Source organism: Trichoderma atroviride, chromosome 4, assembly GCF_020647795.1.
Source record: "Trichoderma atroviride chromosome 4, complete sequence".
Lineage (NCBI taxonomy): Eukaryota > Fungi > Ascomycota > Sordariomycetes > Hypocreales > Hypocreaceae > Trichoderma > Trichoderma atroviride.
The window spans coordinates 4003517-4029362 of NC_089403.1; the positions used below are offsets into that span (position 1 = coordinate 4003517).

Genomic DNA, 25846 nt, shown 5'->3' on the forward strand with positions numbered 1-25846 from the left:
TATATATATAGGTAAAGACCGGTTGAGTAGAATGGCATGTCGTAGTGGGTCAAATGGATTTGACTTGTGTACTTCTTTTTTTCTTTTTTTCTTTTTTATAATAGAAAAAAATGACTCGAGATTTCTTATGAAAGAGGAACCATTACTGGAACTTTCTAAAAAAAAAAAAAAGGCGAAATGATTTTGTAAAATCAACTCATCAACTCTTCAAAAAGAAAATGGCCAAGGAAAAAAAAAAAGAGATGGAGAGAGGATCCTCGCTAGGTGGAAAAAAAAGAGTACTGGAAAGCAACTCAAATAGCTTCGCAATCATGCACAAGCAAAGTCAAGTCCCATTCGTCTCGCGACTCTCTGCCAATCCCAAACAGCACCCCAGTCGCCTTGATCCATGAGCGCCCAAATCTCTTCAAGCAGTTCTAGGACTCGATCGCAATTCTTCAGGCCTGTATACCCTCGCACTGCTCTGATGGCTGCTCGAATTCGGTACCGCTGGTCGGGTTCGAAGCAAGCCGTTCCGATTACTAGACATGGGATCAGGAGGAGAGTCTGTGAGGGATCAGAGGGCTTGAATGTTTCCAAGAGGCTTAGCGCTTCATCGACTGCCAGAGTGATTCGCTTGTCATCCTGTGCTGGTCGGCGGGCGGGAGGGGGAGATGAAGCCCGCTGCTTCTGCGACCCAGACGCGATATTCATCTTTGAGTCTCCCTCATGCATGGAGCTGGTTCTTGATGGATGCCGTGAAGAGGGGGCGCTGTGTGTTTTTTGTGAACGTGAGAAAAGGGTAGTCCCTCCCATGAGCGGAGACGAGGCTGTAGGTCCTATGGCTGCAGCCATGGAGGCTCGCCGCGGTTGAGAACTTGTGCTCGTGGACATTGTTGAAAACATCACTGTGGGGAGTGAGCCAATAGTGCTGCGTCGGCCGGGCAAAGATGAAGGCGGGTATATCGTCCTGAACAGATAAACCCAGAGCATCAGCTTATACAGTAGCGCAACACGATCACGGCTATCACCCGACGGCCAGCGGGGAGTCCACTCCCGGATAGCGGCGTCGATCTCGGCTGCCTTGTAGAGACTGGTGTAGTCAACCAAGGGATCGACGGAGTTGGCCATGTTCACGCGAATGGCATTTCGAATACTGGTGATTTCGGAAAGGTGGCGGAATAGTCCATCAGCGACCCCCAGAAGGCGTGGGGGATGGATGGGCGCCGTTGGTTCCCAGTCTTCCGTAGCAAGACGCTCCGTCTTCTTCTCAGGATACCAGAAGAGGTCGTCGGCGTAGATGTGATATTGGAAAAACTCGGTGATGAACGTTAGGAAGGTTGAATCCTCAGGAGGCGAGTTTTGTATCAGATTTTTATACGCCTGTAGATGGACCCTGTGGTCGCCCCGTGGATTGCCTTCAGCTCGAGTCTGGAGAAGTAGGCACATCATTTGGCCGTAGCGTGCAGCGAGAACAGTTTTGTACTCCGGGTCGTCTTCATCCATCTCCTGCATTTCGGCATACATTCGTCTCATGCCCTCGTCATGGTGAAATTCGGAGCGTTGCTCCAAGGTCTCTTTGCTTGTGGATGGGTTATTCTGGAGGATCTTCATGCCGTAAGGAGTGTCCCAGTCAATGTGCTTGCTGCTGGCCGCAAGAATTGAGTGCATCAGGCCTTGGTGCCGATTGGCAAGTTGTAGAATGATGTCCTTGAAGGCATTCTTGGCCTCTCCCTCGACAGTTAGCACATTGCTGAAGTGGTTGATGTAGTGTTTCCAAAATATCTTGTCCTCGGTGGTCTCCACACCGTGAAAGATGGGCTGCATTGTGATGATGGGTAGATTCTCCCACCGTTGTCGCTCTGCTGCGTGGGTTAGCCAGACAGTTCCAAAAGAATAGTGCGATATTGCTTCTAGGTCCTTTGACATACCCTCTTCAGCCCTTTCTCTACCGCTCTTCCAGACCTGTTTTTCGTGATATCCCTCGCAAACGACTGCGTTTTTCTCACAGTTCATACCTGTAAGTTCCCAACATGTGTTAGCTTACACAGGTCACGGCGTGTGTGCATCAGGCGGAACGAGATTTGCATACATCTTGGCTTCGCCTCGTCGCACTTCTTCTTGCGCTTCCTACAAGTGATACATCCAGTCTTTGAACGGCCTTTTGTAACTTTATTCGTGTTGATTATCGGGGTGAGAGGATGTTTCCTCGGTCGTCCCCGGGGCCTCTTTTGCTTTAGCTGAGAGACTCCCGGCATCTCGTTTGGTGGTGTTTGTGATAGAGGAGCCGCGCACACATCCTCCAGGTTGATGTCATCGTCGATCGGCTCTAGTTTTGGAACGGCGAAGGTATCGTCGGACACCTGATCCCAATCCCAATCTCTGTCCTCTTCGCACTCATCTGGATTGCCATGGCTGGCATTCCAAGAGTCTACACATGTCGATGACGACGCCGAATGCGCCATGGGAGGGACAGAAGAGCTGTCCATATTGGCGTCGGTGTTGGAGCTCACAGGCGACAGCTGGCCCATCTGAAGAGGTGCTGCAGAAACGCCTGCTCTCCATGCTGTCTCGGTAGGAGATGGGGACGGCAGCACTCCATCATCCCAAGATCCTTCGTCGGGAGACATACTGTTATCGTCTTGCCAGGTAGAGTCTTCGTTCGTCTCGATGGTGAGCGTACGTTCCATCACACGTTAATAGCAAGCACATGCCCAATCGAAGCGGGAGCTGGGCAATGTTGGCACGTGAATAGACTGAAGTAAGAGAATTCGAGAGAAGGAAAGAAACAGAGATTGCAGGGGAAGAAAAAATTATTAACAAGGCGAAGAATTGTAAGGCAGGATCAATAGAGTGTGAAGATCACAAATGCTCTGTTTTTTCCTGTCCTTTGCTTCTCTATTTCCCTTTACAGGTCGCGTGGAAATTCAAGAGTGGAGGTGTCAGGCTCGAGTAAATGGTTGTCTGTGCTAGTAATATCACGTCGGGCAATTCATCGACATCGGCACTGGAGAAGATCAGAGGTGTATAGCTGGCCAAATTGCACGGTGCAAGCGAAGATCGCGGCGAACAGCGAGGAGAGAAGTAAGGATTGGGTGGTATGGAGGGGTTGTGGTGGAGGAGAGGTCTTATTTGGCGGCCGAGGACAGGGTCCAAGCAGACAGCATCCGTTTGCATCGTGTATACTTGTACAGAAGATCCTCACGAGAATCATCCGTCAATCGTGCTTGGTATCCCCCCTCCCCCCACAGCCATCCATCTCGGCCCCCAGGCGACGTGGATGAGTCTAGAAGCACGCCCAAAGCCTACCGTCGAAGGGGCGTGTGGGATATTGAACGCCAAGACTAACCGTAACCTCGCCTGTGGCATTGGCTTGTTATTCCCCTTAAAGTTGCTACGACTCAAGAGCTTTAGGCCTTGCTGTGCCGTCGTTCCCGTGGACGATTGTGATGGGGGTTCAGGCCAGCTTTGGGCTTAGGATTTAGTTGATGGGAGGAGCAGTAGATGACATCGAGAACGGGGTCCAGGCCTTGGCGCTCATCTCCACCTCTGAGCATCTCTTTTTGTATCCACACATTCCCTATCCTAGCGTCGGCCAGTCAGTCCCTGCAGAGAGACGTGGAGGTGCTCTCCCCGGCATAAAGGCCTGGTCGGTAGGGGCCAGGCATGTAGAGTACGGAGTTTGAATTTCAGATGTGCCTGTGCGTGTGTAGGACAGCCGTGCCGCTCCCTTGTCTTTCCGTCGTCGTCCGTCGTCGCCGTCGTCTGCTCTGCCTTTCTTTGGGAAGACCCGCCCAAGCTAGAGGGTCAGCTACTGGCCCCAGTAGCTGGGTGTAGTGCTAGTAGTAGCAGTATTTCATGCTTGACTGTACCGTGCCAATGAGTGTGTGCAGAGGAGGCATGTACAAGCAATGCCTTCACCATTTACCTAGGTAGGTAGACCCTTGCGAGCTTGAAGTGAGGCTAGAAAGGCTGGACTTGACTAGTTCCGCCTAAGGAGCGAGATCCAACGCCGGCTTCTTGATGAGAGAGCATGGGTGCCGCTGGGCCTTGACGCCCAGTGTTGTTCGGGAATGTGGCACGCTATATGGGGAAGCGATTGCTGACGCCATCTCCTGGGCCGCCAACGTGCAACGCAGTCTCTGGAACAGCAGTGCTGGCAGCACTACTCTTCGTATGGTAGGCGTCGACAAGCCATCCCCAGCTGGCCTCTTTCACCCCCCGGCTAGTCTTGCGGCGAACAAGCATGAAGATGGGCTGCTTCCGAGCACATAGCGTCCTGTATCATGATATCATTGCTGGTGTGTGTCAGGTCGCTGGACGTGACTTGTGAACGGGGGTGCGGGCCAAGTCCCCGCCGCAGTTCAGTCTGCTGTGCAGCCCTACTGGTGCACTCGCAGTTGATTGAGGAGCTGGCGCGCATAACCATCATCGTCGGCGGCGGAACGGCCTCTCGGTCTTGCCTGCTGCCCTGCCCTGCTCTCCTCTATCGCCAGAGCCATTCGCCATTCACGATCCGCCATGATACGCGCATGTAGGTGGCCCTTGGGCACAGATACAGACCACCCGGCGCTTGTCAGTCTCGTCTGCTTGATGCAAGCATGTCAACAAGGTCCAGACCGACAGGCAGACAGCAGCTAGACAGCTAGACAGCTCGCCGGCAGCAGCACGGAGGACTCCCTCCTGCCTACTTGTAAGGTTATTAGTGGCTGGTCTTTGGCTGCGCGTGGCTGCTGTTGCTGGCATAGCGATTTCAGCCAAGCCAAGTCGAGATGGTCTACCGTACAAGTACGAGTAGTACAAATGGTACCTAAAAGTAGCTGATGGCACTAGGGGCAGGGATGGCTTCGTGATGGACGATGCCAGCATACATGTACACAGGTATACAGAGTATGCATGGCCCGATTCGATGCCTGTAAGTGCATGTGTGCGTACATGCCAGCGGCTCCCAACAGCAGCGATATCGACGATGCCGTAGGCACTCGCTTTCTGTGCTACAGTACAGCACCGTCTTCGAGAAGTGGGAAAACGTGCGCGGCTGATACTGCGTGCCCTGGCATCTGTGCGCCGATGAGCTCCCCTTCTCTGCTCGGAGCTAATTCAGTGGCGGCCTGGCTAGTCGGCAGCACCCTTGTGCGTCGTGGCGTGATGGGTTGGCGAAGAGCAATCATGCCTATCTCGTCCATGACTCTGGCGTCCAGCTGCGAGATGCAGGACCGAGGCCGAAGGACCCTCTCGGAAGAGGCTTTGGGAGGAGGCTCGGGTTCCGTTTGGGTTGCAGTCACTGCCTGAGGCTGCCTTCCGACTAAGACGTCCTCGATACAGTGCCAGCGAGCTGACTCGTCTACTGTACAATATCAGGTTGATACCGCCAACAGCCTACGGTACGGAATTTTCGTTACTCACAAACAAAACAAACTTGAAGAAGGGCGCCTCAACAAGCGTGCTCTGGGCTTTCAGCTGATTACTCGCCATATTTGGATTCGCCGGCCCTGGCTGCCACAAGGCTTCACCGTCGCCATTTGCTCGCAATACCATCCTCTACACAAGTTCTGCTGTCCGGAAGCAGCTCCTGTTAATTGATTAGCTCAATCGGCTGATTGATATCTACAGGTACTGCAGCGACCATACAATGGCACAAGTGTCGCTCAGTCTGTACGGACATCTACGCCCAGCTCGCTCTCTTCGTACTGCGCATACTTGGACGCTATCATATCATCGTGACTTTCACAGGCGCTAGCCAGGGTCAGACCGTTGGGTCTCGCCCCCTCTCATGTTATTATCGCCGGGTCCAGGTCATAAACAGGCTGGTCCTCCGGGCGACGGAGCTTCTCGAGCCGCCAACCAGACAAACCAGCGCCATCAAAGAGTTGCATTGCTTGACGGGAGAGCTATCCATTGGTGTCCTTGGCGCCAGCAGGCATTTACGAGAATTGCAGATGTTTCTGTACAAGTCAGTAGTCTGTACGAGGATAGAACCTCCCGAGGCTGAGGCCGCATCCGAACAGCAGCAGCCTTGTTTACTTTTCTTTCCGTTCCTTCATCCAACTCTGCCGCCAACGCCACGTCTTACAAGCCGCTGACTCTGATTCCATTGACTTACGCAACAGTACGTGTACCTGCTTGACTTGCAGGCTACTGCACATGTACACCACGTCACAGTCTTTCTCGGGCGTGATCAAAAGTACCGCGCACGGAATGGGAGCATACAAGTAGCACCCTCGGGCTCGCGCACACTGTACATGCAAGTACGAGGTCACGATCCGTATCGAAGCCCCTGAGCTGAGCCTCCCTGGTCGCTGGTGGCTTCTTCGAGGTCTGCAGATCATTATCTTATCAAACGCTTTCCAGAGGCTCGACCCCATAAGCCCACTATACTACCTCCCATGCTCCGTAACTGCATCTGGACTTCTGGAGCACCAACACAAGCGTGTGCAGTTGAAGCTAGAGAAGTAAGATCCAAGCCCAAGAAGGCCATCAGGCAACTTGCTGCTGCTGCTCGGTGCAAATCAACACGGTACGCTCCGAGGTTCACCCCCACGGGACGTGGGGTTGGCTGATCTCGTTGGCTCTTCGGAACTCGCAGCTTGTTCAGCAAGCGAGGAGATTGGCCAGTGCACTACGGATTCTCCGTTTAGAGACGACAGCCTGGACCCTTGTCAAATCCAGGCACGGTAACAACCACCTTCGCGGTGCGTCGCTGCAAAGGACCGTGTGCTAACTACTGCTTTGAACCCCATAGGCTGAGAGACGTAAGAACTTTCCACTCCTGGAAGCTGGGGACGGAAACATCGTGGAGGATGCTTGCAACGGCAAAAGAGCAGCACGCAATGCGGGCGGCGCGAGGCCTATTACTGCTGGTAGCAGGCTACTGGCGAGCTATGTGATGTGTTGCCCTTGAATGGCGACTTGAAGGGCGCCAGCACCGTGGTTTCTTCATAGCCAGGCTGTTCAAGCCGCTTCTACTTCCAACGGCCAACGCCATAGCCACCACTAAGGCGCCCCAAAATCAGCCGTGTCTCGATATTCAGAGCCCGTCTGGCTAGCGACTGTTTAGAAGCGGGCGCAACGGACCGCGGAGACACGCTAACGGGCTGGCAGGCCATCGTCTGGTCCCCGCAAGCATCAGCTTCCTGACGGTGATCATGTTACGGCCTGGTACTCCGTATTAATCCCACGGAGAGTTTCGAGGAGTTACTAACACTGCTGCACTAAGTACCAACCAGTAAGACCAGCCCCATTCCTGCGCCCAATGGAGTCGTCAGCTGTTGACACCACTAGCTTCTATTCTCCACGCTCGCCTGTCCAACTATTAGATGGCTACTCCGTACATTACCGAAATAATGCTAAAAAGTTCAGCAGCTATTATAGTTGTAGAAGGACATTGCTCTGTACAAGTGTTACAAAAGGCTACTTCTGCCACGCCTTTGTCAGAATTTCGACGATCAGACGTTGGCATGAACGAGACTGCGACAGCACAAGTGACAAGTTATCAATCACAAAAGAGAGCAAATTGCTTATCAAGCACATATTCTGTGCTCTGGACGTTGCATGATATGAAGCATGGCTCAGCGTCGGGTTTCCCGGAATGGAAAATTATCCGTTTACTCTTGGCTACATCGAGTCCACCTCTCACACGACGTTCTTGTAGTCACCTGAGGCTGTTTCCCAATCATGTCCTGCGGATCAAATACACCTGTATGTACATCAATTCCATGCCCACTCAATGATGCTCATCTACGAGATACTACAGGATACACGTACGATGGAGGCAGGCTAATAAGCGCCAGATTACGGGACTGCTAACTAATGGTACTGCTGTGCTGTTACTAGCAGCAACTCGTCCCGAGGCTCCATCTCGGATTTGGAGGCACTACTCTCTGTCACCGCTTGTGCAGCTACACCAAGTAGTCACTAAGGCCTTAGTTTGTCTTGAATCTCCACCTATAATGAGATACATGACTGCTAATTCTAACACGCGGTAGGTCTAATGATCGACGTTCCCTTGACCAATATTTCCCCCTTTTCGACCTGCTAATTGCACTGGTGCTAATAACGAAGAGCCTACGACGTACGAGGCGCTGCTACGATAGATTGGTGTGGGCTGAACCAATCCTTCCGCTAGCTGAACAAGTGCTGGCATACCAGCTTCGTCGCCCAACAGCACCCTCCTTGCGTTGCCTGAGACTTACTTGCAAGTTATGCATGCGACGGTGGCACAGGCACTGTTCTTCTCCGCGGCCGAAAGAACGTGGCTTCTGGGACACAAAGCAGAATCCGTTTCCTATGTAACCATCTAGGAGAAGGACTGCTGACCTCGCAGACACCCAAGAAGACAATGCCGATTACCGTCCTTACCCTTCAATAGGCTTAGTTGCGATGAGGCTGGCAATTGGGATACGTGACATTGTCCCAAACAGCCAAGTGGGTACGGAGATTTACCTCTAAGTGCAAAGTGCCTACATACATACATACATACAGTAGTATTGTACACGCGCATACAAAATGTCCTCCACGCCGGACTCTTGGTTCAGCATTTCCCACTCATCGCTGGCCACCCTGGCCTTGGTACCCGATGGTACCTCTAGCTTCCTAGTCTAACTCTACTTAGAGGATCCGTCTGTATCTTGCTCCCCCTTCTAGAGGCGCGGTAATCGAGTGACCGCAGAGCCTTTGCCTTCATGTGACTTGCTAGGGGCAGGCTTATGCGCCAACGCTACCGGACGATTGGGGGGGGAAGTCCTGCTAAAGGAAACCAATTCGCAATTTCGAGCCCCAAATAGTTGATAGTAAAAGTGCTAGCATCGAGAGTGCGGCAACAGAAGAATGGGGGCATCCAGTAGTCGGTACGCTTCTGTGATCGATCGACTTGAGTTGATTTCCCAGTTGCTCGCTACCAATGAGTTAGGCCAGTAAGCGGCGGCTCCGTTCTCCATACATATACATATAGTTGTATGCATATGATCAATGGTGGGGGGATCTCTGTTGCAGCTCTTGTTCTTCTTCTTTGCGTCTGATCTGATCCATCAAGGGTACCGGTAGACTGGGCGGACGCTTGTTTCGACCATAAAGTCAATTGCGAGTCTTGCTAGTCACCAGAGCCCAATGCCGCCTCCTTTGGGCAATTGAGTGGCAGGCCCATGATTTGAGTTTGAACGGTGGCCAGAGACTATGCGGACCGCTCTCGCGCCGCACCGCCCAGCCCATGTCAGTCCAGTACGCAGACGGGTGGCAAGAATCCCCAAGATGGAGGAACTTTGTGGCGTAGAACTGCTCAGGAGAGCACACAGTTAGGCTGGCGCTTGGACACTCGCGGCCAATACGAGGCCGTTGAGGCAGCAGGCTAAAGTCGCTGCTCAGTACTAATTTGTTTTTCACGATGCGTCTGCCGATGTAAGCTTGCAAGTACCTACTCGAGAGGTGCCTGATGCAGCCTCTACGCGCCTCTATCATCTATCAGTTGCTGCTCATATTGCTACACGTCTGTTGCTCGAGTACTGGCAGGGCGTTGATAGGCCGCAGCTCATGTCAGCAGCCATGGCTTCGTACGGCTGAGGCAAGCGAACGAAGCTATTGTTTGAGTTCTGAGACATGCTGGCATATACACAATTCCGTGCCTTGACGCCCTACTTACATGTATAGGTTCGAGCGGACCGTATAATAGCCCGAATCCATGGGGAGATGTTGCGTGTGGTTTGATTGCGAGGTACAGCCATTAGATTCCCCTAGGAACTTATCCTCCGACTCATACACCGTCTCTGCGACGAATTTAGCCTCTTTGTCTTTCTTCTCTACGGTCAACGCTGCTGCTTTTCATCGTATGACCTGTCGCCCCTCTCTTTTCTTCCCCAATATCGCGTCCCTCAAAAAATGAAGGAGAAAGAAATACGGCTGACTGCGGTGAAGTCCGTGGAGCGACGCTAAACTGTTGGGCCCTACAAACGCAGCAGACCATTTATACGAAGCATGTCATGACGCGATTCAGCACCTGTCAGCTTGCTTCCCTTTTTTTTTTTCCCTCTTCTGTATCATTTCTGATGCCAAGCAAACCGCCCACTTGATCACATCTCAAGAAGCCGAATAAGCGAACGGATGGGCAGCGCAACATGTCGTCACATGCAATGGAGAAGAGACGCCAGCCCGGCCTAGCATAGATGCGCTGGTTTTCCTGATGCCCCCCAAAGACCATCCGTCTCGCATGATGGGTAGGAGCGCAACTACTTAGGCTACCGTCGGGACACGCCATTTTCTTCTTCTTGGTGGTGAGCCAATCACTCGAAACAAGGTGTAGTGGTGTAGAGCGAAGAAGATAAAATGCGGTGAGGAGATGCCGGAGCCAGTCAACGAACGGTTTATGCTTCTTGGAGTGCTAGATGACGACGGTCAAGACGCTAAACTACAGTACAAATTCGTGAAGCTCAGGTGTTAGGGCGGCATGTTCAGGGCATTTTGTTGGTTGAAATTCTTCTTTTTATCTTTTAGGAATGAGTCAAGCATCTGTACCTGTGAGGTAATGGTAATTCGTTGGATAAAGAAGACGCACATGCGCATTTCCCTTACAGAGAAGGTACATGTATAGGGACCAAGACATATTCGGTCATTGTTGGTTCACATCAGCCGACTCTCCACACAAAAAGAACAGCCACTTAAATTCCCACCTGGCCATCCAAAAATAAAGAGGGCGTGGAATAAAGGAACGAAGGAAATAGCGGAGATATTCGAACCTGTCCTTTTTTTTTCTTTTTGCTCCTCTATTCCCGCTCGCCAGATGACACAAAGTGGGCTTTTTCTTTTGCTTATGACGTCCCCATGTCCTGTCAGCGGCTACAGACCGACGGTGGCATCTTTGCCGTGGGCGTGGATTGCCTATTTTTGCTCGGGACGTTGCACTAAGACCGGCACCTTGAGAGCCGAAGCTGAGGTTTTGTGGGCGCACAGGCTCCATTGGCATGTATGGCGCACATACTCGTGCTTTACTCGTTTGTAGCTTTGCAGCTTGTACTCGGTGGACAGGCACGGGATATGCCAGGCCGGCCGGCGGCATGCTGTGTAACCAGCACTACTGTACTATATATTATTCCCAGGAATCCATAGTGCTTGTTTCAGCTAACATTTGTCAAAGCTTTTCTGCTTTTGGGGGCCAAAGGAGGGTGGAAAGATCGGGTGCTCCTTGCCGAGAAGACGGCTCAGGGCGAATCCAACAGTGCTGTGTAATCAAGTTTGATGTTGTCTTGCTTTTTTTTGTTTTTTTTTTTCAGCCGCGGGGTTTGGATGGGATGGGTGGTGAGACTATCAAGCTTCTATTTTCGAAAATTCCGTCTTCGGTCTACACAACACTTTTCCTGCCCCAGCCCCGGGCTGAGTATTTGGGGGTCCTTTTTTTTTTTTTTTTTTTTTTTTTTACCCCAGCCGCCTTTTTTAATGGATAATGCTCCTACTCATCTGGTTAGGCCATCAGCTGTCGGTGCCTAGTCTCCTGCTTAGCGGATGATCCCTCATGGGTTTTTTGCGTGAGGCTGATCCCAAGGGCAGCAGTGAACTAACATGCAAAGCCAACAAAGCATACACACTGCTTGCGGTGAGAATAAAAAAAATAAAAAACGGCACGGCACGGCAAACCCCTTCCATTACGTATATCTGGAATTTCGATGAATCACAAAACGGTTTCGATTTGGATTCTTTTACGTTAACAGGCGGACGAATCAGTATTCCTCCTCGGAGAATTACCACATCGATTTGCCTACTTCCCCAGACTTGCTTTAATAAAGAGAGAAACAAAGTTAGATATGGAGCATAGGCGTGGGGTCGCTCGAGCCTGTCATGAGCCACAGCACTCACAGCCCATGTACACACACACCCTGCGTCTTTGAATTGCAAGAGAGGAGAAAAGAGGAGGGAAAAAAAAAGAAAGTGTGTGCCTGTGAACTTGTTACCTCCGCTCCGCCCACTTTGTCGGATGAGTGGGGGGGAGTGTGAAGGAATTCAAAAACGGAGTCCATGCATGGCATAGATTGGGGACTTGAGAAAAGCACCAGTTTCCAATTGGCCGCTTGGCTGACGATGATGCATCTTTCGGCTTCGGGCAACGGTGATGGCGAGCTGGCCGAGCGTCTGTTGGCTCTGAACGCCCTCCAAGTTCCGAAAAGCCAGCAGACCACCTTGCTGCTACTTCACCGCATGTAGGTATCAGATCGCATGTATATTCAGCGCGTGCTTTCTCTCATGCTCATGCTACCACTGGCATTGCTCGCTGCTGGGCCAGCTTTTGCTCATGATTTCCATGCATGATGATGCTGCTTGTGCGGCTGGGATTTGATGTTACACAAAGGTCCGTGGAGCCCCTCCCCCTCCGCGTTTTTGTCTTGTTCCCGCGCATATGTATGTATTGGGCCGCTATATCAAAGCCCCGTGTGTCTCAATCTCGCGTCTTTCCGTGTCCCGGCCCTTGTGCCTCGTGGTCTTCGTGCAGGACGCATGGAAGGCAAGGTAGGTATGTATGGCATCCATCGTATATGGAAAGCGTATATGCAGAGTGGAAGAGGAAAATTGAAGATGAGGAGGGGGGGGGGGGGGTTGTATAATCCTACCTGGAGCTGATCACGATATCACTATCCGCGCCTGTAAAAGAGCCCCATTCGCCTTTTTCTTCTTCTTCCTCTCTTGTTTTCCCCCGCTTTCTGTGTGGCTGGATGGTATATATACGATGTTATGAAACACCACGACACACACTCACAGCTCAATGGCTTGCTCTCTGATCTGGACAAGATGCAGCATGGCAGCCAAGAGGTAGCAGGTAGCAGGTAGCAGGTAGCAGCCATGTGCACCTCCATTTACAATTCAACGTCTGCGCAAAGGATTCCTCTCCGCAGTAGCTGCGCCGTGTCCAGGCGCTTTAGTCACATTCTCTGATCTTCGTCTTTGCCCGTCTCTGCTGGGTGACCACATCATGTCCCTCATCACCAAGATGGCTTCCGCAGCGAAGCCAGGTTTCCGAAGCCAGGTTTCCTTCCAGGGTCTGTTTATTCCTCTCTTCTCTCTCTCATAACTGTTCCCCCCCTCCGTCCCCTTGCTTTTTCCGTCCCACGCCTTCTCGCTTGAGGTGTGGATGGCCCGGGATGCCTGTTAGAGCAAGTTCCCGCGCTTGTCTTCGACCAGGGTTCCGGGACGAGGGAGCCTTTAGCGAATAAGCTTGGAGGGGTCCTTTTAATACCTACAATGTCGCTCTAATCATTCGTTTCGTTGCTGTTGGACCACTAAAAATGGCCCTGTCTGTACATACATACATACATACAAGTAGCTGATAGCCGATAGCTATCAGTTCCCTATTTTGTCATATTTTGCCTTCTTGGCGTTGTGCCGAAAGGACCCTGACGGCTTAAGATGGACAAGGATTAGCGAGTCAAGATATCGTACGAGCTCGGTGGCGAATGTGGGAAACTCTTGGAAACTTTTGAACCAACATACATATCTTGAAACTCGCGTGCGTACGTGGTGTTGCAGGGCGATACTCCCAGATGTGTGTCAGCCGGATCGTGTTGACGTTTGAATTTTTCTTTTCCTGCAAAGAGCACCACTAGGGCTTTCGAATTAATGCCACAACTTTCACCATGGCCTCACAAGATCATTACTACAGTCGAAGCAACTAATATTTGGTTCACTATTTTACCTATCTGACTCAGTTCGTGCGCAAATATGACTCAGTAATTCCCTTGGTTCCCCCGTGGCAGCTCCCAAGCGTTGACGTTCCGTAGGTTATCCTTCCTTGATCAAAGTACTCATACAGACAGCCAGAAAAAAAAAAACATGTCCCCAAGCAAATTCATTCCCCGTCATCATCCCAACCGAGCATCAAATCATTAGCTATCGCTTCCTGTTCATTCTTCCCTCCCTCTCAAAGCCCCCATAAATCCCCCACTACCAGTCCTAGGAATCTTTTACGCCGATCACTGCTGCCACGTTGCATTCCAAAAGAGAAAAAAAAAAATTAACAAACGAGAAGAAAAGAAAGAGAGAAATTTTTTTTCCCTCCGTTGCATGTCGCCTGCCGCCTGCCGTTCAAAGATCCGCCGGAACTCGCCCCCTTATGCCGCGCATGGCACACCTTTTTCAATCCTTCCAGGATGGGCGATTACCTCTGGTCAAGGTTGATGCTGCTGCCTTGGCCGTGCGAACCGGTGTAGGAGAAGACAGCGAGTTGGCCGGTGGTGTGGCAATAGGGACAGCAGGGACTTGTTGAGTCTGCAGGGCCTGCGGCTGTCTTACATTGCGGTTCCGATTGCGCCTTCGGAAGAGGTTTCCAAGCGTCGAGGTTGGGGCATTAGTAATCTTCTTGGCTTCAGCAGCTGCAACAACATTCTCACAGGGCGAAACTGGCGAAGGAGGCTCAAGAAACGTGCTAGGTCGAGCCTGAGACGAGGGGCGGCGAGTACTAATGTCATACCGCTGGAAGGAAAAGCGACGGCCGTTGTCGAGCGAAGCATGCTGCGGCGGGAATTCTCCTGAAATGCTATCCTCGTACTCCTGGTCCTGGCCAATGTCGATCTCAAGGCCACGGGTATTCGCGGCGTTTGCACGGCTTCTCCCCGCAAGAGTGGGCAGGATTGTGGCTTTATTGCCTTGAGCTCTGTGCAACGCAAAGCTGCTAACGTTGGTAGAAGTCCGAGGCTTCCTCTCCAGCACGCGTTCGACTGTATTCAGCGGAAGAGCCCGGTGCTGCTGTATGCTCAGGTCTCGTCGACGAAGCGGTGGTGCCGCGTAGGTAGGGCCTGTAAAGACTGGCGACGCTGGAGACTCCTCCGCTTTGGGAGGGAGAACAAACGGCTTAGCTGCCTCTGGATATTTTTCCAAGAATGCCTTCTCAAAAGGCCCGACGCCGAAAAACTCGTCTAGTTCGCTCAAAGCCTCATATGTTGAAGCAGCACCAGGTGTGGCATGCAATTCATTCATTGAGCGTGAAGCCCTTGGCTCGTAGGCAGCTTTTTGCGACTGGACAGATTCTCTCGCAGGGCTCGGCTTCGACGGAGTTATGACGCCCGAAATAGTGCTTTTGGCCTTTGAGCTATTCGGGATCCTAATGAAATCTGCATTCTTGTCGGCTTCATAAAGAAGTGATCCAGGGAGAGGAACAAAGCCTGATTCATAGGGTTTTGTCGGCCGCTCATAATAATCGTCGTTGGCATACTTTGCGAACCTTCCGCTCTTGGGCGTGTATATAAAAGGTCGAATGGGAGCAAGAATATCGTCGCTAGGCATGGATCCCGTAAGCGTTTCAGACTCGGCATTTCTCGATTCTGTAACGGATGGCTTCTTGGATAGGTTCAGAGGAGCTGGCTGAAGATCTGGTTCCATGTAGTCGTCAGTATGCCAAATATCGGCAGACGAGGCCTTGATCTCGGCATCAAGTTTGCCTTCCACCACCTGGACTTGACGGGTTTCTTCATAGCGAAGCCGACCCCCTGACTGTGTAATAACACCCTGCACCATGTCTTCCGTCGTTGCTCTGGATCTTTGTTCCGCTGAAATGGGAAAATGAGTCAGCGGGGACCGATCAGACGACACAGAGTTGAGCGAAGCACAACTGTAGCTAAACGGAAGACCAGGTCGTGTGGGAGATGCCTCGTCGGGTGTTGCCAGTGGCTCACGGAGGCGAGCTGTTACTGGAGTCCGAGGAGTGCTATCCGTTCCCTTGCTGTCATTGCCAACAAAGACAGCTGTCTTGGCGCTATCATTCGAATAGATGGATGAAGTCTCAAAGGCATCATCACTGAGTTGAGGAGTGGTATTCTCGATGCTTTGGCTGTCATCACGGACAATTACCGTGGTCTCCTCAGCGACTGGTGAAGATGAAACAAGCCGGATGCTTCGCTTGCTCACTGGCGAAGGCCATAGATGACGGTCATCTGAGTATAAGTCATCTTCGTCTTTGTTGGTAGACGCAGCGGAATCGATTGACGGGGGCGGCAGGGTCACATCATCCTTGCTTTCTGGCAGCGCGCTGGTTTTCATATCAGTACATCATTCACAACATCAAAACAAGAATTGGAAGATCTAGCTTACCAGGTTTGTTCCACATTAGCGAATGCCATGGAGCCCAGGATCGGGCTTTCTTGACGAACAACTTCAGTCGCTTCTGCAGGCTGCGCTTGAATTGGAGCTTGCACTGCGTCATCTGATCCCAGAGATGCCAAATTCATCAAAGAACTAAGCGTTGATGCCATGGTCTCAAGATTCAACGACAATCGAGGAGGTTTGGCAGACACTGATCCTACTCCCTTGATCGTCTCAATGGAGTCAGCATCGGAATCATAATCCTCATCAAGAGGTGTAAAGGCTGTAAAAGCCATAGACTGTTTCTGTTCGTCATCAAATTCAAGGGAAAAACGACGTCTGATAGTGGCTGGAATCTTTGGCAATACGAGGAACTCTTCCCAGCGCGGACCCCAAAGCCAGACCTTCTTAGGAGGAGGCAGCTCGCAGAGGCGCTTCTCTTTCTTGGCATTGGCTTCCTCGAGGAGATAGAGTCTTGTGTATTCCATGGTCGAAAGCCGCGGCTCGCAAATGTCATACTTCACGTCTGGCTTGGGCAGCGGAGTTCGCGGCGACGAGCCCTCTCCCTGTGCAATAGCACTCGCATGCTGTCCCATGGTGGTTGTATTTTCTGACGATTGAGTACGAAGATTAGGCTGGCTGTACAGGCTGTACTGGCTGCTTCGGACGTTGGAACCGGGCAAGGATGAGGTTCGATGATAGAAACTATCACGAGCTTGATCTTGAGAAGAGGCGGAGCGAACAGGCTGCTTGACCAGTTTGGTAGTCGACTTGGCTTTGTTGCTATTAGCAAAAACCGCCGCAAACTGTGCATATTTGGAGGCATTCGATCCACGAGATTGGATGTCTGGCTGCGAACGCATCCGCTGAAGAAATTTGAGGCCACTCCTTGTGATTGTCGACTTCATCGACTCAGGAATATCAGGTGTAGGAGGCACTGGTGGAATATCGTCCTTTTTCGCAGTCTTTTTCAAAACCCTCTTCGCCGCCTTCTTTGCCGACAGGCGCGTCTTCTTTCTCTTCAGTTTCTTTCCAGGGTCAAGAAACTTGACGCCAACCTTTTCTCCTTTGACCACAGTTTCACCGTCAGCCTCATACTAGAATTTGCGGCGGTTTTTCTGCTTGGGGAGAAGAAGTCCCAGCTGAGCCTTCTCTCGCGAGTCGAGGTTCAACTCTTTGGCAAGGGGGGTGCTGATCAAAGACTGTCTTGGACAAGGTGGCAGAGTGTTCAACTCTCAACTTTGGCGCTGATGGGTCGTCAAAAGCAAAAGCCGCTCCGTCAGTTTTGGAAGGGGATACCTCTCGACCTGGAAGTCCCTTGAGTAGAGGATTAGGGACAGGAGGAGCTGAAGCCACAAAGTCTGGAGAGACAGATCTCTTGGGAACAACTTGCTCTTCTACCTCGCGAGGACTTTGGGGCGATCCCTTGAGAATGGACTTGACCATGACAACAGAATTCGGAGTAAAGGACGATCTGTTGGACCCCGATCTCCGGCGAGAAGATGCATTTTCTGCCAACTGTAACACATTGAAACAGAGTGTCTCGATCGTTTTGAACTCTTCAATGTACTGTGTAAATGCCCTGTACGCCTGTTGGTATTTCGGCAAACTAGCCCAGAGAAACACCTTCTGTTGAATCATGAGTTGCTGTTTCTCGCTTGATGGATTTTCTCCCATAAGATGGCAGAAAAGCGAAAATCGGATGCAACTGAGGTGTGCGTCTGTGTATGGAACAAGGCTGACGTCTTCTGAATTCTTCAAAAGATCGTGAGCTGGGAAGAGGGCGTTGACAATCGCCATTAGCTCCACAGACGGCTTTCTAGTGATTCTCTGCTGCGCAAACTCTTCAAGAATTGTCTGGAGAGAGAGAGTTCTTAGCCAATGAGGGACACGAGCATTGCTTTCTGGGCATGACTTACGGATGCTCTGAACCCCACGTAAAATTGACCAAACTTTTCCGTAGCCTTCTTGTTCAGCTCTTGAATCATAGCGGCCGACCCAAAGGCAGCATGATTCGGTTTGAAAGTTAGAGGCGTCTCAGCAACAAGTCTGCGTCGCCGAAGCTCGACCATGTTGAGCTCGGAGAGTCCTTGCATTACTCCCTTTAGGTCCACTCCTCCATCTTCAAGCTTTTTGAAGACGGTCAGCGTGAGCTCTCTCAGCTTATTTCTCGGGTTACTCGAGAGATCAAAAACCTGGAGAAGCGACTGCCGATTCACGTGCTGGCGTAGAGCCTCTCGAAGCTGGACATCATTGTCAAAGTTGCGCAGTCTTCTGGCAACGTGCGTGTCGAAGCCTGCGTGCTGAGGGGCGAGCTCCAGTGTTTCCGTGTCCATGAGCTCCTTGAGCGCATCAATGCTGCTGGTCAGCCACCACTCCAGATACTGCTGGGGAGTGAGTGGCATCGTGGCCAGCGGAATGGAGAGATTAAATGTTTGATTATCAGGGGGGAATAGATTATGCGGTCAACAGTAAATTAGGATAAGGAGAAGAGGAAATTATCCAGATGATGATGATATTCGAGATGAAAATAGAATAGGGTGAAGGAGATTGAAATTTCGGTCTGGTGATTTTGGGTGAAGAAGGTAAGAGAAGGGAGTGCCAGCAGACCAAGGCTGCCCAGAAGAAATAAATCGGCCCGCGAAGACGTGCGAGCAGAAATGGCAGAGCCAGGTGTGTGCAATGCAGACGCGTCTCGTGGCGGGCCGTTCAGATGACTCTCACTTTTTGTTTTGGGCGCCACGAGTATAAGCCGGCGTGGGAGCTGGAGGACGGACAGACGAAATATCGTCAACCACAACAACTCGACGTTTCAACACCATCCCCGCAAGAAATCAAGGTTGAATTTCGAATTACTATAAACTCCATAGCTGCCAGTCATAATTGACTCCTTCATGGAGTCTTAGCAGCAATTGCAGCCCGTCACCATCGTCGCCATCAGATCGATGCCAAAGCCCAGATGTCCGATCCAGATCCAGGACCTCGAGATCGACTCCGTCCTTCCTGCCCAGGCAAGTGCCACACAGCCGTAACTTCACGCAGCGCACAGAGCTGGTCCGTCACGTGTGGGTGCCAAGCCCATGCCCCTCTTTTTCACTCAACAGTTTTGTTTACCAGAAGCTTGGGCCTAGGCTGTAGACGCAGCTACATGTATTTAGGGGAGTGGACGCGTGAGGGGCATTCCAGTCCGTTTACGTGTATATGAGTACATGTAGTCCCTGTATTCGTGCAAGAGGCAGTATCTCGAAGAAGTGGCATACAAAAACGTTGTATACGTCAGATGGTGCATGTTCCAGCTGGGTAGGCAGTTGGAGGTTCCATTTTACCGCATTAGTAGCGCTCCGTATTGCCAATAGGGCAACTGGGGGTTCCAAATGTCCGCTTGCTGATGCATGTAATTCCACCAGGATGGGGCCCTGGCCATTGACATTCACAGGGGATGCGTAAAATGCTACGCGCCACAAAGCTTAGATTGGAGCCACCCGCCAATTACGTCCCCTCTAGGAGGCCGCCGGGTCCAAAGTCAGCTCTTCCAGCGAGTGATGGGCGCTGAGACCCCTTTATAATGGCTAGGGACGCCAGGGGCAATAGCAGCGAGATATAGTAGTGAAGAGCAGACGCACAACGTCGATATCAAATTTGCCAGACGGTGCTAGGGAGCTGCGGAGTGCACTTCCTGAAAGTCCCCTAATCCCAAGGCTCGTGTGTGGTCTCTTAATTTCATACATCCAACCGCCAACGACTAGCTGGCTTCGCCTCTTGGAGAGCCATTACAGACACACGATGATACGCCAGAGCGGCCGCCTGATTCGGCACATTCCCCAGTCTATTCCCAGCAGGCTGGGGCGGAGCAGCAGCGCGCGAACAGTGTTGTGCAGGCCCCGGTTTTCTACCCAGGCATCTCGACGACAAGCCGGTACGTTCTTTTATTGATTCCTTACAAGTACCTGTTCACGGGTCAAGCGCCTCGCGTGTAAGAACTACGTCTTGGCCTCGGGATGTACATGCTACTTGCGCCTTTGCTATGCTCAATGGCAGAGCGTGCCTGAGCCAGGGGCTGGCGACTAGCGGCCGTGTTTGACTCGAGCAGCTCATGCATCTCAGAGCCACTGCCATGGTGTTTTAGCTCAAAGCACCAATTGCTAAAATATCAATCAACTAACTGACACGACCATCACTAGAAGAGAGTATTCCGGAATCTTCCCGTACTATCCGTCAAGATGCGGCCAGAGACTCCCTGCTCAAGAAGATGGGCGAGAGTGCTGCCACCACTTTTGCTTCCATCTTCGTCCTCGCCTTCGGATTTGCTGCTGCCGGCTATATTTACCATAAGAGCTACAAGATGATTGTCTTGAAGAAATTGACTCGCGCCTTTGAGCCAGGTGACCCTGTTCTTGACTTGGCAACTTCTGCCAAGGAAGTGCCTCGAAAGGTGGTCGATGAGGAGCATTGGGTTCAGCGCCCGGAACAGGAGTATGTGGATGCAATCATTGATGGCACAGAGTCTGGCCATTACTATCTCTTTATGGGAGAGAAAGGCACAGGCAAAAGCAGCATGCTCATAGAAGCCATGCGTAAGACTGATGGGGATGGAGTGGCCATGTTCGAAGCTCATGCCGATACTGAAATCGTAAGAATCCGTCTCGGCAAAGCACTCGACTACGAGTTTCACGAAGACTACATTGGAGGATACTTCAGTGAGCGAGGTCCACGAGAGACCACTGCTCTTCTTGATATCGAACGCGCCTTGAACAAGATGGAAAAGGTGGCTATGAAACTCCGCAACAAAAGGGGTAAACCTCTTGTTCTCATTGTGAACCAGCTACATCTCCTAAGGAACAACGATGAAGGCAGGGACCTTATCGAGCTTTTACAACAGCGTGCTGAACAGTGGGCCGCGGCAAGTCTGGTCACCATGATATTTAATACTGACGACTACTGGGTATACGAGCGGTTGAAGCTTCTGGCCACCCGTATGGATGTTCTTGCCGTTACCGACCTACCCAAGTCTCAAGCCATCAATGCTCTGAGGAAATATCGCATGCGATATTTTAAAGAAATCCCAAGCCACCAAGAGCTCGAGGATGTATATGATCGGATTGGTGGTCGCTTGAGCTTCCTGAATCGCGTGGCAAAGAGCAAAGATATGATCAACACGTGCGAGAAGATTAAGGAGACTGAAAAGAAATGGTTCCTCAACCAGTGCTGGATCCTCGGCTCAGAGATGGACGATGACGTGATGGATCAACAGAAATGGGCTGTAAGTTTCACTGTTCCTGTTGCGCTCGATTCTACTCGGAATATCTTGAGCTGACTATTTACGACTATCAGGCCGCCGCCATGGTTCTTGCCCTAGCTCTGGTCGATAAAGAGGAAGAGATGGACCAGACGTATGATCCAGTTGTGGGCCACTTGCTGCCAACGTTTCCTTTCCACATCGCACAAGAGCTCATGACTCGAGCGGATTTCATCCGAGACCTCGATAGTTTGAATCTCTTCACCGTTACGAGCCAGGCCGACGTTCGTGCGAGCAGCGTCCCGATGCACCTCGCATTCAAGGAAATTTGCGCCGAACCTCGGTTCCGGAAGCATCTCGAAGATACCATCCAGAGAATCTCTGACATTGAGAGCTTGGGCCGTACCAGAGAGCTGGTTGCCAAGGATCTAGTCCTTGGTGGTGAATACAATATCGAGACGAGCCGCAAGGGCATCACGGTCCGACTAAAGCAGCCCGAGGAAAAAGATGATTAAACAAGCGACGCAGCGATTATAAAGTGATGGATAGAGCACAAAAGCAACCGACACGTACGGGAGCAAGCTTATGAGACGAATATGTCAACGACATTGCGGAAACAATACAGGCGGTGGCGATGGTGGTGGAGTAGGATGAAATGCAATCGAGTTTACTGCTCCTTGCTGGGCGGCCATACAACGGCAAACAAATTTCCTTGAGTTTTGATACGAACAGAGTTGATCGTATTTTGACAATATGATCAGCTCTGATAGACTGCGCAGAAATAGTTTCCTTTGTCAATTTTCGATTTCATTGTACTTACTATATCTAGCATTTATGTACATTTAGACACTTGTATTAATCGTGTATTATCGGAACACGGTACATATATTTCAAAGCATTTGTAGACAAAAACTTTTCACTACGTTCCCGGTAATTTGAACCCCTTTTTAAAATATTAGACAACGGATTGGCGGTATCATTGTAGTAGCATATGTGGTATGAAGAGAGAGTTGAAGTTTTACTGAACAAAAAGCAGCATATCTTCTGAGTACTAAAGCCAGAACACGAATGATCCATGATACTACTAATTGAGTAATAATATTTCACATCATATGCGATTGCAAATGCCGGCCTTCCTTGTACGCATCCTTGAAACCTGTCGGCTCACTCTTGTAATAGCGTCCGTGTGGAATGCCTGTAAAATCAGCGTAATTTAGGAAATTCTAGGGTAGGGCAGTTTTGTGGTGTGCTGGAGTTTTAATCACCCCACATAGCGCGGTCAGGTCAGCGCGGGTTATTGATTGGTACTCATTCCACGCTAGCAACCGCCGCATATTCACAGGTACCGAACGATAGGCTGCCTCACCGACAAGGCACAAACATCGTGGCTGAGCTTAGAGGTACCTACTACCCATCCCTCGAAAACCCAGGTCCCATAATATTTTTCTGAGCCCAGGTCGATCAAGAATAGCACGGCGACGCTTTCTTTTCTCCCCATCCACTGCCGGACTGATGTCTGCCAACACCAAATGGCCCGATTTCCAATTGGCTTCCAAATTGCGGTATTTCATGGGCTCGAGTGCTCCTGAGTCGACCCCCTCGCAAACCACATCGCCGCAGCTCGCCGCAGCAAGACGCGAGGAATCTCCATCCGCCCAGGATAACGACCACGAGGCGGAAGGCCACACGCTCGCTGCCGCAATGGCTGCCGAGATCGATAATGAGCCCATCGAGGAGATGGGAGGCGTCGATGACTACGAACACGAAGGCGATGATACCGGCGTCGACATTGACTTTGGCGACCTCGAAATGTTCGACAGCAACGCGTCTCAGCTTCCTTTCTTGACACAGGAGCCTCAATCTGTGAAATCCGAGGAGCCTGCGTTTCCTACGTCTAGCGATAGTACGAAGCGCGATAAGACTAAAAAGAAGAAGAAGAAGAAGTCTCCACTGCAGACTGCCGAAGTTGCTGGCGACCAACCAACTGAAGCAGATCTCGATGTACCGAACGGCCTTGAAGATGCAACTACAGATATGGATGCATTGGATTTGACACCTGTCCCATCAACACAAAAGAAGAAGAAAAGAAAGACGTCTGATTCTGCGGACGGCAAGCGACATAAAAAAAGGAAAGGCCTTGAGGATGGCGATACAACTGCCAGTCAGCATACACAAGAAGAGACTGAAGATGCGGATGCTAGAAACACTGCTACCAGCTTCTTGTTCGCGGATAAGAATGCTTCTAGTCAACTCCTTGATGCTGTCATCGAGGACGACCAGATGTCACCTAGCATTGCTCTTGCTCGCCGGCGGAGCCAGACTCGCTCGAGAGAAAATAGTGTATCCAGAGCTCAAGTCGCTCCCATGGCCCCCATGGCAATTGATATTTCAGCTCCTGAAGAAGCTCCAAAGAGCCAAGAGGCGGCAACCGAAAACCATAAAGAGGACCGTGACGTTGAAGACCTTGCGCGAGAAGCATGGAGAGAACACGTCAACAGCCAAAGCGGAATTGCTTCTGTCGCGAGCAAAGTGGAACCTGGTTCTCAAGATCCTGCCGAAACAGAGGAGCAGCCGGATGCAACGCCGCGAAGGCGCTCTGCAAGAACGAAGAAACCAAAACCCACCTCGCTTTCACAAGCTCTGGAAACAACCGAGACTCCTGCCAGGAAGAACCGCCGAGTTCTTGAAGAGCTCCCGTCTCCCTCTGCCAATACTCCAAAGCCAAGAGCACGATCTAAGCGGGCTACACAGAAACCGCGGAAAGCGACGGAAAAGACCTCCGACGACGATCTTGAAAACGAAGAATCTGAGAAACCTGTTAGGAGAGCATCTAATTTAGGAGAAAACTACACACAAGGGCGATTTACGGATGCTGAATTCGATGGCATTAACCAAGCTATTGAATCCTTCCGAAACGAATATGGACTGACCCAAGTTCAAGTTAATGAGGTAAATCTATGATCCGCCATGTCTATTGTGTTCAAATGGTTTCCTCTCTGCCTTTCCTGAAATACACTGCTTACTCGAATCAAAACCAGATGATACAGGCTCCAGGAGGCACAACTGCTGGCAGTGACCATGCGCGCCTTTGGTATCGACTGTTTGAAGCATGTCCTGATCGTAAGAGACAAAAAGTCATCAATGTCGCTCGTAAAAAATTCCATAATTTTGTAGCGCGTGGAAAATGGACTCCAGAACAGGATGCAGAGCTCTCTGCTCTTATCGATGTGAACGGTACTGCATGGTCGAGGATCGCTGCCATCATTAACCGCCATCCTGAAGACGTCAGAGATCGGTATCGCAACTACATTGTTTGCGGTGCGAACCAGCGCAGAGACGTTTGGAACGAAGAAGAAGAAGCACGCCTCACTGAGTATGTTAAGGAAGCAATGGAGGCCATTGACGAACTGAGAAGAGATGCCCCCCCAGACTATTCTGCTGCAGAAATCGTACGAGGAATTAATCGACTGGCAAAATATCAGCGAGAAGATGGAGAGGACACGCAGTCGACTGCAATGCATTACAAAGTGGAAAGCCATGCAGAATCGCATTTCCGGAAAGAAGAAGGAGAGGAAGAGCTCCGAGGGTAAAAAACAAAAACGCCAAGCCCAAGCCCAGCCTGAAGTTGTGATTTCAGATGAGGATATTTCTTCTCAGCTTGACCAGGCTCGCCAACAGATGATGAGCATGCGCGAAGAAGATCAATATCGTTTGGTCTTGGCTATTCAGGGAGCTTCCGTTTTATCGGACGACCAGATTCCCTGGGGAAAGCTCCTCGATAAAAAATTCCGCAACCAATGGAGCCGTGGCACCCAAATACTATTATGGGATCGCCTGAAACAGACTGTTCCAGACTGGGAAACAATATCAGTACTGGACGTTGCTCAGTACATTATCAACGAGTATAACCGAACAGGAAGCCTGCCTGAAGTTACAGGTAGTGGCTATGATGACGATGAGCGAGAGAAGGAACTGCTTGGGCACACTCATCCTCGTACTAAGCCCACTGCTGTGGCGAAAAGTGCAGAGTTTGTCGAGGATTCTGGTGCTGAGGACGAGCATCACGATGACGGGCAACAGAACCAAGATGACAAGCTTGACATTACTATTGATCCTGCATTAATGGGAGAGCCGCCGCTCTCCCCACCAAAGACCACCCCAAAACAGAAGAAGGCTACACGGGTGAGGCCACGGGCGAAGAAGCCAAAGAAGGTGTCCCTTAGCCAGGACCCCATTGAGGAGAGCGAACCGATTCTACCGCCAAGCACGATCGATGAAGGCGAAGAGTCTAATCTCGACGAGGCACAAGTTCGGAAATCGAAGACACCGAGCAAATTCAAGTCTGTTAACACCACGCTCGAAGAGGACGGTGTCGCTGCTCCTGAAGAAGAGCCTTATTCAGACAGCATTATGGACGACATGGAAGATCTACCCGCTAGAGTTCTAGCCTAATGCGTACCGTGTATAACTCAGTAATAATTGTTTCAAGGATGAAGAAGAAGAAAATGTATGAATTGGGAGGGCTTTGGGAATGGTTCGCGATTGAGTATCTGCTATTTTAGGCTATACGGACCATTGTGTTAT

At 50.9% G+C, this 25846-nt stretch overlaps 6 protein-coding genes across 6 annotated transcripts; 3 read left to right on the top strand and 3 right to left on the bottom strand.

The window, feature by feature from the left end:
- Window positions 1-309: 309 nt before the first annotated feature.
- Window positions 310-2669, bottom strand: TrAtP1_008698 (uncharacterized protein; the record flags this gene model as incomplete). The annotated part of the gene is made up of 3 exons (XM_066114016.1): window positions 310-1841; window positions 1911-1997; window positions 2072-2669. The coding sequence occupies 3 exons, from the start codon at window positions 2667-2669 to the stop codon at window positions 310-312; spliced, it is 2217 nt and encodes a 738-aa protein (XP_065970108.1).
- Window positions 2670-4973: 2304 nt separating this feature from the next.
- TrAtP1_008699 (uncharacterized protein) lies at window positions 4974-6244 on the bottom strand (the record flags this gene model as incomplete). Its single annotated transcript, XM_066114017.1, has 2 exons — window positions 5382-6244; window positions 4974-5326 (listed from the first exon to the last, which is right to left on the bottom strand). Exons 1-2 carry the CDS (start codon window positions 5515-5517, stop codon window positions 4974-4976), a joined length of 489 nt encoding a protein of 162 aa, XP_065970109.1. The 5' UTR covers window positions 5518-6244.
- A 7841-nt stretch (window positions 6245-14085) lies between these two features.
- TrAtP1_008700 (uncharacterized protein) lies at window positions 14086-18894 on the bottom strand (the record flags this gene model as incomplete). Its single annotated transcript, XM_066114018.1, has 5 exons — window positions 14086-15973; window positions 16036-17092; window positions 17334-17883; window positions 17946-18413; window positions 18883-18894. The coding sequence occupies 5 exons, from the start codon at window positions 18892-18894 to the stop codon at window positions 14086-14088; spliced, it is 3975 nt and encodes a 1324-aa protein (XP_065970110.1).
- Window positions 18895-19809: 915 nt separating this feature from the next.
- TrAtP1_008701 (uncharacterized protein) lies at window positions 19810-21777 on the top strand (the record flags this gene model as incomplete). Its single annotated transcript, XM_066114019.1, has 3 exons — window positions 19810-19942; window positions 20208-21286; window positions 21358-21777. 3 exons carry the CDS (start codon window positions 19810-19812, stop codon window positions 21775-21777), a joined length of 1632 nt encoding a protein of 543 aa, XP_065970111.1.
- Window positions 21778-22963: 1186 nt separating this feature from the next.
- On the top strand, window positions 22964-24852 carry TrAtP1_008702 (uncharacterized protein; the record flags this gene model as incomplete). Its single annotated transcript, XM_066114020.1, has 2 exons — window positions 22964-24211; window positions 24301-24852. 2 exons carry the CDS (start codon window positions 22964-22966, stop codon window positions 24850-24852), a joined length of 1800 nt encoding a protein of 599 aa, XP_065970112.1.
- An 88-nt stretch (window positions 24853-24940) lies between these two features.
- TrAtP1_008703 (uncharacterized protein) lies at window positions 24941-25714 on the top strand (the record flags this gene model as incomplete). Its single annotated transcript, XM_066114021.1, has 1 exon — window positions 24941-25714. The coding sequence occupies one exon, from the start codon at window positions 24941-24943 to the stop codon at window positions 25712-25714; it is 774 nt and encodes a 257-aa protein (XP_065970113.1).
- Window positions 25715-25846: the final 132 nt, after the last annotated feature.